The 12,534-nt window shown below is 46.3% G+C and overlaps 1 protein-coding gene across 1 annotated transcript; it reads right to left on the bottom strand.

Moving 5' to 3' along the window:
• Positions 1 to 640: 640 nt before the first annotated feature.
• Krt2 (keratin 2) lies at positions 641 to 8,861 on the bottom strand. Its single transcript, XM_087209746.1, is given in 10 exon segments — positions 641 to 1,762; positions 1,910 to 2,242; positions 2,341 to 2,375; positions 3,502 to 3,722; positions 4,505 to 4,630; positions 4,922 to 5,086; positions 5,722 to 5,817; positions 6,609 to 6,669; positions 7,006 to 7,220; positions 8,170 to 8,861. Coding segments are annotated over 10 exon segments (1,926 nt in total). The 5' UTR covers positions 8,719 to 8,861; the 3' UTR covers positions 641 to 1,637.
• Positions 8,862 to 12,534: the final 3,673 nt, after the last annotated feature.

The raw sequence follows: 12,534 nt of genomic DNA, 5'->3' as shown, positions 1-12,534 counted from the left end.
TCTGTTTAAGAGCCAATACCCTCCCTGCATTCTACTCCTTCCCAGTCTACACCCTAACCTCCACAGACCTTTCCACCTGACTGAGGCCTGGGCAGTTCTAGGGGCCCTTCTCAGGGCAGCCAATCACCTAAGAATGCTGAAGTCCTCAGAGCCCCTTCTGCCAGCACCCTCAGTTTGGGGTCTGGCTGGTCTGTAACAATGACAGCACCTGCTCCCTGTGAGAGCTACCTCCTGTGTTTCCAAAAGTTACCCCTGCATCCTCAGAAAGGCAGGAAGAGAGTCACAGGCTCAAACAGCCCTGACCCAGTTCTCAGAGCTGGAATGGAATAAAAAAGAAAAAAGATCCTCAGGAACATTTTTCTGAGTTGTCTAAAGCCTCATCTGCTGAGTCTGAACACTACATGCATATCCTGACACCTGCCAAGTCACCAACTCCCATTGGACAACTCTGGACAGCCCAACACCGATCCCTTGCCTGACCATTCCCATCTCCCTGGAAGCCCAAGGCAGGTAATAGGCCTTTTGGGAAGAGGAACTGAAATTATCTCTACTCCCACAGGAGAAGGCAACCCTAATTGGGATGTCTGTGGGTCGGGGCTCCAGGGAGCCCTAGATTAGGGAAGAAGGGTCCTTTATTTTCTGAGTGTGGTGGGATTGCTCTGCTATGAAAATATAAGTCTATTAATGGAAACTATGTCAGATCCTCAGACAATCCATTTCAGAGACACTCAGAGCATCGAGGGGGTACATGCCTGCAGGAATAGGAGACCTGTGGAGAGTTAGAGAGGCCCCTGGTTTATGCTGGGCTGAGAGAACTCTGCCTGGGAAGTTCAGAGCTATAAAAGCTTGGGTGTATTTTCAAGGGCTCAGATGGTTTGCCCTGAAAAGAAGTGACCACAGAGCAAATGTTCTCAAGAGCAATGCTTCTTTCTAGAAGGAGAATTTTCCTTAAATCCCTATGTCTACTACCTGGACAATATTTCCTGAGAACATCACATCTGGCCCAGGGCCAGCTTCATCTCCTTCCCTCCAGGGGAAAACACCCTGGGCTTCTGGGTGGCACACTCCCTCAGAAGGCCTGCCCTCAAGGAGGCACTCTTCTTGTCATGTACAAATCTCTTCCTTCTGTGGCTACTCACCTCAAACATGGCTTGGCATAGAACAAGCATCACATGACATGAGTTGCAAATGAAGTTTATTGTGCAGATACCCAGACCACAGCACTCAGAAAGCAGAGTTGACAAGAGGGGCTATGTACAGAAGCACAATTCCCTGGGGCACCTCCCTGAGAAAGGTATGGGCTTTGAGATGTCATCAGTGGACTGCTCTGGGGTCCTCAATAGAATACCCCTCCGGAAGAGGACCCCCAAGTGGAAAAAGCAAGGAGGCAAGGGGATCAGGAGTGGGGGATGATGAGAAGACAAATTTGGACAATGAAGATTCTTCCCTCAGAAAACAGTAGGTGTCACTACCTCTAACTACAGTAGTTGGTTTGGAAAGACTTTTCAAAAACTGTTTATAAGCATCTCTTTTCCCCCCAAATGCCAGGTAGATGACAAATTTGTCATGCTGTCAGTTAGAGGTACAGAAACAGCTTCTCCATTCTGGAGTGGAAGAGAAAGAAGAGGACCACATCTTTATCTAAAAGAGAACATCACGCCAGAACCGCAGCCTTCACCTGAGGCAGAACCACCCCGTTCAGAGCTAGAAACTCCCCCTCCAGAGCCAGAGCCTCCTCTGGAACCACCTCCAGAGCTGAATCCTCCTCCAGAGCTGAAGCCTCCCCTGGAGCCTCCTCCAGAGCTGAATACTCCAGAGCTGGAACCTCCTCCAGAGCTGCATCCTCCTCCAGAGCTGGAACCTCCCCTGGAGCCTCCTCCAGAGCTGAATCCTCCTCCAGAGCCAGAACCTCCTCCAGAGCTGAATCCTCCTCCAGAGCTGGATCCTCCTCTAGAGCCACCTCCAGAACCAGAGCCTCCTCTGTAGCCACCTCCAGAGCTGGGTTTTCCTCCAGAACCACTGCCAGAGCCATATCCTCCTCCAGAGCCAGAGTGGCCTCTGAAACCACCAAAGCCAGAGCTTCCTCCACCACTTCTAGAGCCTGATCTTCTGCCTCCAGAGCCATAACTGCTATTTCCAGAGCTATATCCTCCTCTATAACTGCACCCTCTGCCTCCAGAGCCTTGGCCTCCAAAGCCAGTCTGGGATGACACATTTGAAGAGATGGTGCTGCTTGTCACAGCTATAGGAGAGATAGTGTTACAACAGAAGTTCTGACTGCTCTGCCCACCTCTACCCCACACACTGCTGCATACAACAGGACCATACCCCACTACTTACACACAGTCACATTGTCACTGAGTTCTCCAGACATCCTGTCAGGAAGAAAAAGAAAAGAACTTGTGGTAGGGTAGGTAGGCTCTGTATGTATCATGTTTTGGAACTTCCACCTTCAAATGTGCAGATTAGCCACTGTGACCAGCCTCCAGGGCTTATACATCCCACCTGCTTCTATGCTGCTAGATGCCAAAGATGTTGACAGACCCCACACTTATATGCACAGCCTGGCATCTCAATCCATCTTAAGCTTTTGCTCAGATTAAAATGAACAATGATCCAGAGTAACTGAACAGCAAATTCACTTCTGATTGTGCAAGACATTTATTTAAATTCACCTTAGGAATTTGTTATTCAGAATCATGCCTTCTCTAAAAATTTTAAATGAGGTTCCCCTGTGAACATTCAATTCAAAAAGAACCAAAACTCTGTACAGCCTACCTAGTCCTCTCTCCTTCCCCTTCTGCTCCCCTGGAGCTTTTCCTCCTCCCCTTTACAAATGGGGGACATAGGCAGGCACAGAGCAAAAGCCTGAAAAATCTGCTTCCTTTGTCACAATGGTTTGTGGATGGCCCAGGGCACCTTTTCCCTTTCCAGTTGCTTCAGCCACATTAAGTAACCAAGAGTGCTGATAACACCAACAAAGTTTTTAGACAACAGAAAAAGCAAAAGGCTCCTCTTTGAAGGTGTGCAATTTGTTGATTGTCACTCTTGAAACCTGCAAGGAATCACTGTCTCCACCTACTGGGGTTAGCATGTCCCCAACAGTCAACACATTCTGACGCCATCATTCCCATTATGGGTCACACCATGATGACAGAGGAGGCCACATATCCTGGGACTGAGACCACATTTCAGATTGTCTAGAACCACTCCATTTTTACAGGATTTTGTTTTCTCTTTCAGAAAAGACTGGTATGTATAACTTATGCCTGGTTTACTTGGTTTCAAAAGGCTATGCTAGTCATTCCACATTGATAAATGTACAGCTCTACACTAATGCTCTGTGTCCTGAGTTGCACAGTGTGGAACATCGTGAGTGCCCTCTGTCATCTGTCAGAGATGCTGCCCACCCTCTGCTTTGCCTGGCCTCACTCCAGCCCTTGTTTCAAGACAAAGGAGAGAATAGACCTGAGCACCTTCTCCCCTCCCAGTGCCCCTCACCTGCACTCCTCGCCCTCCAACAGCTTTCGGTAGGTGGCAATCTCAATGTCCAGGGACAGCTTGGTGCTCATCAGCTCCTGGTAGTCACGCAGTAGCCGGGCCAGATTCTCCCGAGCCTGCTGCAGGGCCTCCTCGAGGTCTGTGAGCTTTTGCTGGGCATCTTTGATGGCATGCTCTCCACGCTGCTCAGCCTCAGCAATGGCATCTTGTACACGTTTGCACTGTAAGAAAAGGTGGGAAGGTTTCTTTTTGTATAGACAGTGGAGTCTGCCCGGCAGATGGGGATAAGGAGCAGAGATGTTCAATGTGGGAGGCCTGAATCACTGACCCCAGAGGTGTTGGACAGCCTTGGGGTTAAAGGATGTTGCAAACAACTATGCTAAGGCTTGCTGCTATCTCCAGGAACTCTTCTTCAAAGCCACCCTTTGCCTAGGCCTATAGGTGCTCCCAAAGATGGCTTTGTCCCTCACAGCACAGGGCCAGAACCATTATCTCACTTTATAGATGCAAATGAAGACATTCAATGCAGACTGCTTTGCAGAAATTCTCCTGCTTCTGGAGTCCACTCTGCCCCCCCCATTTTTTGTTCTAAGGCTAATGTCCAGCCCAACATCAGCTCCCTAAAACACTCAATGCCCTCCATGAACCCAGTCAGATGCTGCCCAGGGCCTATGCCATCCACAGATGGGAAACTACATATGCAATTCACACCAAGTCAAACTAACCTGTGCTTTATTTGCTATTGCCCCCCTTTACTTTTGTAGACAACCAAAAAGTGATCACATTCTTTCCCTTTACTGACCCATTTTTAGAACATCCCTTAGACCATGCTAAATAGTATTATAGCCTTAAAATGTTTAGCTAAAGGACATTGTTATTAATATAAACTAGAACTTCTCAGTTTCTCACACACACACACACACACACACAGATACAAGCATCCACTCCACCCAAGCCCCACTCAACTGGAAGATCTGGGCCCATTGTACAGACCAGGCCTTACCTGCTTCTTCACATGTGAGATCTCCCCTTGCAGTCTCTGGATCATGCGGTTCAGCTCACTGATCTCTGTCTTGAGCTCTCTCAAGCTGTCTCCATGTTTCCCTGCTGTGATCTGCAGCTCCTCATACTGAGCGGGGTAAAGGACAAGTCACAGGGAACTCCAGACTGGGACAAGCTTGGCTTTAGCTAAGGAAAAGCTGTCAACTGGCTGAGAGTGGTGGTCATATTCATGGGAGGTGGAAGATCACCTTGAATCTTCCCCAAGAACTTGGTGCCATTCTCAACACTCTTTCTTGAGAATGATGCCTGATTTCATTGGCCGAATACACCAGTAATCTTACTGTATACATCCTGACTGGGGCTGAAGCCTGGTTTGTTGTAAGGATCTGGGGCTCCCCCCTCCTCCTCCTATACTTGCCTTGCTGTGGTACAGGCCCTCAGCCTCAGCCTTGCTCCTCTTGGCAATATCTTCATACTGGGACTGAACCTCAGCAATGATACCTTGCAGGTCCAGGTTGCGGTTGTTGTCCATGGACAAGACAACGCTGGTTTCAGTGATAGTCTGTTGAACCTGGGACAGCTCCTACAACACACAGTGAGGTCTGGCCATGGCTTCCTGCCCACACCACAGATAGTGAGGAGGCCTCCCTACCTTCTGTTAGTGAAACACACAGACTCTCAGATTAAGCATTTCCTAGGTGGGATGAAAAATGACATCACCATTACTCCAAGGCCTCTCCCAAGGTTGTCCTCAGAACTGCAGGGAAGGGAGAGGGGGTCTGTATCTCTGAGCCTACTACTTAGCAGCCTTCACCACTTACACCGGTAAATGCCCCCAGAAAGCTAGTCGATTAAATGTTCCATTTAATGCCTTAAATTCTACATCCTATTTCAGAAATAATATGTGTGACCTTAAGAGACAGTGTATTTTGACCTCTGAAGTACATGGGGCATAGAATAGGGCCCTTCCTAAGGGGAGGTGTATCTATGGAGAGATAGGAAGTTGACCTGGTGTTTCCTGAATCTCATTTCCTGTGACATCAATGGAGAAAACTTCCTCTCCCCCAATGGCTGAGCTATGCAACCCCACTAGTGGGCTAGAGGGGTGGCTAGTAGAAGTCAGTCAGTCCATAACCCCTATTCCTGCCACCTGTTCACCAAGTGGGTAAGGCTTGGGAAGAGTGGAAGCATAGGTCTGTCCAGGAAAAGCCTCCTTACCACCTCGTAGACCCTTCTCAGGAAGTCAGTCTCCTGGGCCAGTCCTTCTACATTGGCCTGCAGATCCACCTTGTTTATGTAGCCATTGTCCACATCCTGCACAGAAGTTCAAGGGATTCTGGTGAAACACATGCCCCCTACCTTGCTTGGTCCTCCATAAGGGTCCCAGGTTCTCTGAGGCTGTCCTCCACTCAGTGCCTGTTAGCTGCTCTCCAACATTCCAAGCACCTCCAAAGGAACCACATCCAGAGGGGACCTCATCCGGCATGCAGTCCATCATCCATCTCTGCCCATGTGCACTGCTCATGCCCCACCAGTGACCAAAAGCACTTGCATGGCCCCAACCTTTTCTAACCAGTCTCTCTCTCCTGTCTGAGACATAGTGTGTTCTCTCAGTGGGTACAATGGTCTCTGTGCCCTTCTACAGTCCTCAACCCTCCCATCTTGTATGTTCACCCTGCCTCTCCTGAATTGCCTTGGTCCCTTCTAGGAAGCAGGCTGAGAAGCCCTGCTTTCAGGCCTTCAGCTCAGAGCTGTGTCAGCACAACCAATAGCAACTATAAGCAGGCATTCTAAGAAAAGTCCTATTTCTCCCTAGCCCTGTAGAAGAATAAAGAGTCTTCTGTTGGCATTTTTTATGATCTAATATAGGTTTTAAGTGGGCACATGATGATAGTACTCTGCTAAATGTGCAGAACATCTTGGAGAATCATCTTCAGAAGCTTGAACTGCAGAGACTGTTTTGCCCCAAGAGAACCAGAGATAGGCATATCTCAGCCCTTTCTCTGGCTGCTTCTGTGTGTATTTACATTGTTTTCCAGCCTGTCTGGACACAGTGATGTGACACAACCCGATTCCCACTCCAGCTATGGCATGCCCTTGCTCACCTTTTTAAGTGTCACAAAATCATTCTCAGCAGCTGTGCGCTTGTTGATTTCATCCTCAAACCTGTTGGAACCCAAATGATACAACACTTAGATTAGTTCTGGTTTTTTTTTTCTTTTCTTTTTTCTATTGGATTCATCCCAAATGAATTCTCCAGGCATATTAAACACTCTTTAAATGCCAAAATTCATACCCCAAATAGCAATGGATTTCTATATAAGCTAACTCTCAAACATGTAAAAAAAAATTAGATCTCTGAAATTTTATGTCCTCTTCATAAATAATCAACAAAGATGCAGCCGCCAAAGCCTTTTATCACCACAAATGCAAATGGTAGACAAGTCATTGACTGGTTCTGTTCAGTATCTATCTCCACTCAGGGTTTACTCAGCCACCTACTTTTTCTTATAATCCTCCACAAGATCCTGCATGTTGTTCAGCTCTGAATCCTGTGCAGTTCTTTCTGAAGAGAGCACATCCACTCATTTCTGGAGCTGGTTGATGTAGGCCTGGAAGATGGGCTCCAGGTTGATGGTGCGGGATCCCACATCTATCTGCTGCAGCAGCTCCCATTTGGTCTGCAATACTTGATTCTGCTGCTCCAGGAAGCGCACCTGCCATGAGGGGAGGGAGAGCACATAAGGCCCAGGCTACTCTTCACACTAGCAAGATACAGCTCCACTGGGTAGCTCTGGTGCCACTTGGGGATGGAAGGCAGTCACAAAGCTTCATCTACACCCTGGCAGAGCTTCTGAGTTCCCTCCCTTCACACTTGGAAAGTTCTATGGACTCCTAATGCTACCACTGGCTCTCTCCATGCATGGAACTCTCCTACTTCACACCCACTGTTTTGTTTACAGCTGCTCCCAAGACTCCAGGGCATTTCTCTCCCTGATCCTAGTTGCATCCCTGCCAAGGTCCCATAAATTCTGGAGCAGGTATCTGCTAGCACTGCAACCCAGGGTGCTGAGAACGAGTCCTGGAGGGCAGGGCTCCTTAGCTGGTTTTTCAGAACCCTACAAATTCCTGTGTAACTCAACCGAGACAGGTTTCTCTGCCTTGAAATAGGAGAAAGCCTAGTAACACCCTAAAGTGACACCATTAAAGACTTTATACATCACAAAACTGAGAATGTTTCTTTTGAAGACTGGAATTTCAAGCAGATATTTCAAGTTCCACTTCACAGGATTTAATAGAGTAATAACTTTCCAAGGAAGGACAAAATTACTGAGGGAGAAAATATCTCACCAATCCCTTTCAAATCCTGCTGTCACATGGCCTGACCTGCTCAGTTCATTACCTGCCGATACCAATTTTTCTATAATTGTCAGAATTTTCCATAATTATTTAGATTGAAAATAAAATCAAAGAGACGAGTGATTCCTAACTGCAGAATGTTATGGAAACATCCTGCAAAGCCAGCATTTTTCACATTTAGGATTTGCAAATAACCCGGGCTGTGATGGCCACTCCAACGGCTTCTAAAAGGATCTAATCTGTTTGGTTTCCTTAAGCTCTAGAAGCCACAGTCCTGAGCATCAGAAGGAACCACTTCTACCTCACCTTGTCGATGAAGGAGGCAAATTTGTTGTTGAGAGATTTGATCTGTTCCCGCTCCTGGGACTTTATAGTCTGGATTTCTGGGTCTACTTTTGCATCAAGGGGTTGCAGGAGGCTCTGATTGACTGAGACTTCATGGATGCCTCCACCAGGGAATCCTCCAGGCCCAAAGCCACCAGGACCCCCAGGGCCACCGCCACCTCCAAAGCGGCCTCCTCCAAAGCCACTGCCTCCTCCGAAGCTGCTGCCACCTCCAAAGCCACCTCCTCTGCCACCAAATCCACCACTGGAACCAAAGCTGCCACCTCCTCTGGCCACACTACTGGAGATGCTCTTGCTCCCTCCAAGGCTAATAACACTCTGACTGCCAAAGCCGCGGGCACCACAGCCTCCCCTGCCACCTCCATGGCGGCTCAAGCAGGAGAAGCTGGAAGTCGATCTCCGGCTCCCTCCGGAGACTATGGCTGAGCCACTGCTGAAGCCCCGGAATCCTCCTCCTCCTCCTTTTCCTCCTCCTCCTCTTTGAGAGCTGCAGGAGATCTGACAACTCATGATGGCTTTGCACAGTGAGGAAAGTCGAGGGTTCCGGATGAAAGCCAAAGCTGGAGATAAACTGTGTTGTCAGGAGATGGTCAGGGTCCTCTTATATAATTGTCAACTAGGTGTTGGTGTACCTGGGTGTGGGCCCACTTAAGTATGGGTTTGGTTTGCCTGGAAGCTATTCCTGGTGGGTGATTATCAAGGTAAGAGCCATTAAAAATCTCCAAGATGGATCATCCCCATTCCAGAACTTGCTTTGACTGCAAACTTCTGTTTATCTGCGCATCTGTCAAGCAGTTTGATTTTTGTACAATCATTGAAAGAGGAGATTAGGACTTGGTTTCTCAACCTGAAAAATACTTTCTGCACAATGCTGCTCCCTGTTTTGGACCGATCCACGAGAGGCTGGCTATCACCCAGGCCTGTTCAGGCTCACTAGCCCAGGTCAAGGACGGCAAGGAGGACAGTTTGAAGACTGTGCAATCCCCTCAAGACCAGAGGAGCATATCCTGTTCTGCAACCATCAGTTCTGTCACTTTCTACATGAAAACCGCAGGATGAGGGGTGTAAGAAATGCTTCTCTGTTCCTGGCTCTGGGGGACTGAGGGAACTCATGAAAGGCTGCAATCAAAGGTTTATACAACAGCAAGATCCAAGTGTAAATTGACTTAAATGTTCAGTAACCATGTATTGCCTGGTGACTCTGTGAAGCAGTTAGGGAGGCAAGGTCTTCACTGACATGCAGCAATGGGTGAATATCATAAGACCCACCCAGCCTAGCCAGAGCCACCAAATGCACAACATATCCACATCCAAACTCAACCAGTCTCTCCTCTCCCCATGCAGCTAAGTTATGTGGGAAAGACATTTTAGAGTAATAGAATAGAATTGAAAGTCAGAAGTTTGGGGCTTGGGTCCCAGTTTTGCCATTTACTGGCTGTACAGCCTTGAAATAAACTCTGAGTGTATTCTTAGCTATAAAATGGGAAATTCCTATGAAGTATTTTGAAAACCATGACACACAATTTAAATGTTAGGTATCATTATTGGTTTGAGTGAGGCAAAGATATTTCCTTTTCCATCCACCCTTGGCATGTTATTTCTCTTCTGCAGGCTCTGACCATGTACTGCATGAGGGCACCATTAATACAAGAACCCATATGTTCAGAGCCTCAGCACATAGTTGGCATACAAAAATGTAAAAACCAGAAGCTTTAAGCCCCAGTTTTGTTGTGTTTTTAAAAAGTGGCCTTGGATAATTAATAGTCTTCTTTGATCCTTAGTTTCTTTATTTATAAAAAGTGAAGGAAGGAGGAAAAGCCAGAGATCAGGAAGAGGAGGAAGCAGAAGGAGAAGGAGGAGGAAGTAGAGGAGTAGAGAGAAAGGAGGAAGAAGGGGAAGAAGAAGAGAAAGGAGGAGAAAGATAGTGCACACATTGTGCAAAACATAGTTGCTACTCAACAGCAAAAACTCAATAAATTTTATCCACCTTCCTACTCCCCCACCATAGCAAGTTTTTAACCCCATGTCAAAACCACATGGCAGAGGTGAGAATGGGCATAAAGAACCGGGAACTATTCAAACTATTTGATTTGCAGCAAAAGAATGCTGAACAAAGCCAATTCATGTGTTTCCATGATTTTTTTTCCAATCCAGCTTAAACAATTATAACCATGCAAATAACCCAGAAACCTAAAAGCTTTAGAGAGAGTCTCAATCCAAAATCAAGTGTGTAATTATCTATGGATATCTGAGCAATGCCCTAATTGTCCATTACTCCACTATGACTATGTTGAGGCCATGGCAGCTTCAGGAGGGTCTTAATCTCTTCATGAAGGGAAGGAACAAACATTTAGTGAGTGTCTGCCATGCACTAGCCTTGCACTGGACATTCAGTTGCATGTTTTACTACATTTTAATTCTGCTTTCATACCTAGTCTCCCTTTTAGACTCATTGGCAAAAGTCAAGTTGAAGGACAGACCTCTTCTCTTGTAATGTGGAGGGCAGAATTAATGCAACATAGATATTATGTAACATTTTATTTTCAGATTTTCAAAACACGTTTCTCCTTTTACATAATCTCAATGCATTCTTTAAGGCAGTGAAAAGAGAATGAAGATCCTTGGTCTGACAGTGATTTTCCCACTCACTTTCCCAATGGTCCTCAATTTCATAATCTGTATAAAGCAAGCATTTGACCTCGATCCCCACTGTCCCACAAGGATATTGACTTATTGATCTGAAGTTTTAAGCTTTGGTGTCTCTCAGAATAAGAATTCTATACAATAAAACCTTCTTCCTGCTCCTTTGTCACTGAGCTACCAGCAAGCCCAAGATCCTCAATGCTTCTCACAGGTTTTCAAAAGCACCTCTGTTGGCCAGCAAGGCAAGAAACTGAGCCCCCACAGTTAAGTAGAGAGGGGGTTAACTGTTGAGCCATCCAAAAATAATTAAACTCTCCGATGGGCATGGGTGCTAACACCAGATTCTCTGGGTGGAATAAATTTCCCCACTGCCATCCTTCCTGAGCAGCACATCAACCCTCCTCACTGCCTCATTGTCGCAGTCCTCCTGTTGCAATGAGCTGTGTCACTGGACTTCTGCAGGACAGAACTGGCGTCATATTTATCTTTATTAGAACCTCCATCCCCTCAGCACAGAGTAGTCATTTGGGGAATAAGTCTATGATCAAAAAATCATTTCAGTGGGTTTTGGTTTGGAATTTCAGGGCCTCCCTGCTATCCAAATGTGATGCTTGCAGTGCCCTATGTCTTCACAGCCTCTCGTTTCCCCAGAGGTCCCACTGCAGAATTATCTGAGGTTTCTATCCCACCCGTGCCTGATCAGGGTCCCTCTGGGAGTTAGGAGCCCTGTCTCTTCTTCCCAAAGACTCAATGCATCCACTGAGCAGAGTCAGCAAACCATCTCAGGGTGGAAACCAAGTATATGAGTTTTAAGAAACAAAAAATAAAACAAACCAACCAAAACCCCCCTCCTCCAACCCCTGCCACTGAGTTCAGGGTGCTCAAGGGGACCATTATCCATAGTGTCCAATCTTGTCAAAAAGGTTAGGATGGGAGAGCTCAGAATGAGCTGTCAATCAGCTCAGCTGCAGCAGGCCCCAGAAAGGCAGCTGATTGGTGTCTCCACCCTGCCTGCCAACTCCCAGTCTGTTCCAAGGTGCTGCTCTAAGGGAAGGTGGAATAGGAGGCCAACAAGCTCCCAACAGGAGCCACTTGCTCAATATCTTCCTTCAGGGCATTTTTTTGTAAGTGATTATTTTCAAACTGATTATTCCGTGTAAAATCCCAGCCCCTGACCCAGTTCCCCATCCCAGCCTCAGGTATCCCCTTCTTTCTGACTTAACATGTCCTTTGTAGTGTTTTAGATTTTTGTTTTGTTTTTATTTGACCCCTTTTCTTTTTTTTTAAGTATCAGAGCTTTTTATTCAAAGGTTGTCAAAAGAAATAAAACAGAAACAGCCAACAATCTGATCAAACGTACAATTCAAAAGTATCTTTTGGCATTTACAACAAGTCCTAGGAAAGAAAACTACAGAGTTATCTTGAACTGGACAAAGAAATTACCACTGGCAAGTTTGTGGCACTAGTAAAACTAAAATAAAACATTAACTCTCTTGATCATATAGATATCTCTGTGAAAAATCTCTTTTATAATCTGTACAAAAGGTCTTTCTTCATAAATTAATTTTTTTGTAATTTAATAACTGTCTACTATGTGATGTTTAACTGATTTTTCTTTCCTTTTTTTATGTACAGAGGTTATATTTCCCAAATCTTACCAAGGCAAGTATGGCACTTAGTTCA

The sequence above is a fragment of the Heterocephalus glaber genome, unplaced genomic scaffold (genome assembly GCF_053883595.1).
Source record: "Heterocephalus glaber isolate CG9 unplaced genomic scaffold, H.glaber_assembly_v1.0 deba00001060, whole genome shotgun sequence".
Taxonomy (NCBI): Eukaryota; Metazoa; Chordata; class Mammalia; order Rodentia; family Bathyergidae; genus Heterocephalus; species Heterocephalus glaber.
Note: the sequence above shows the minus strand (reverse complement) of the source record. Positions and strands in the feature narration are given on the sequence as shown.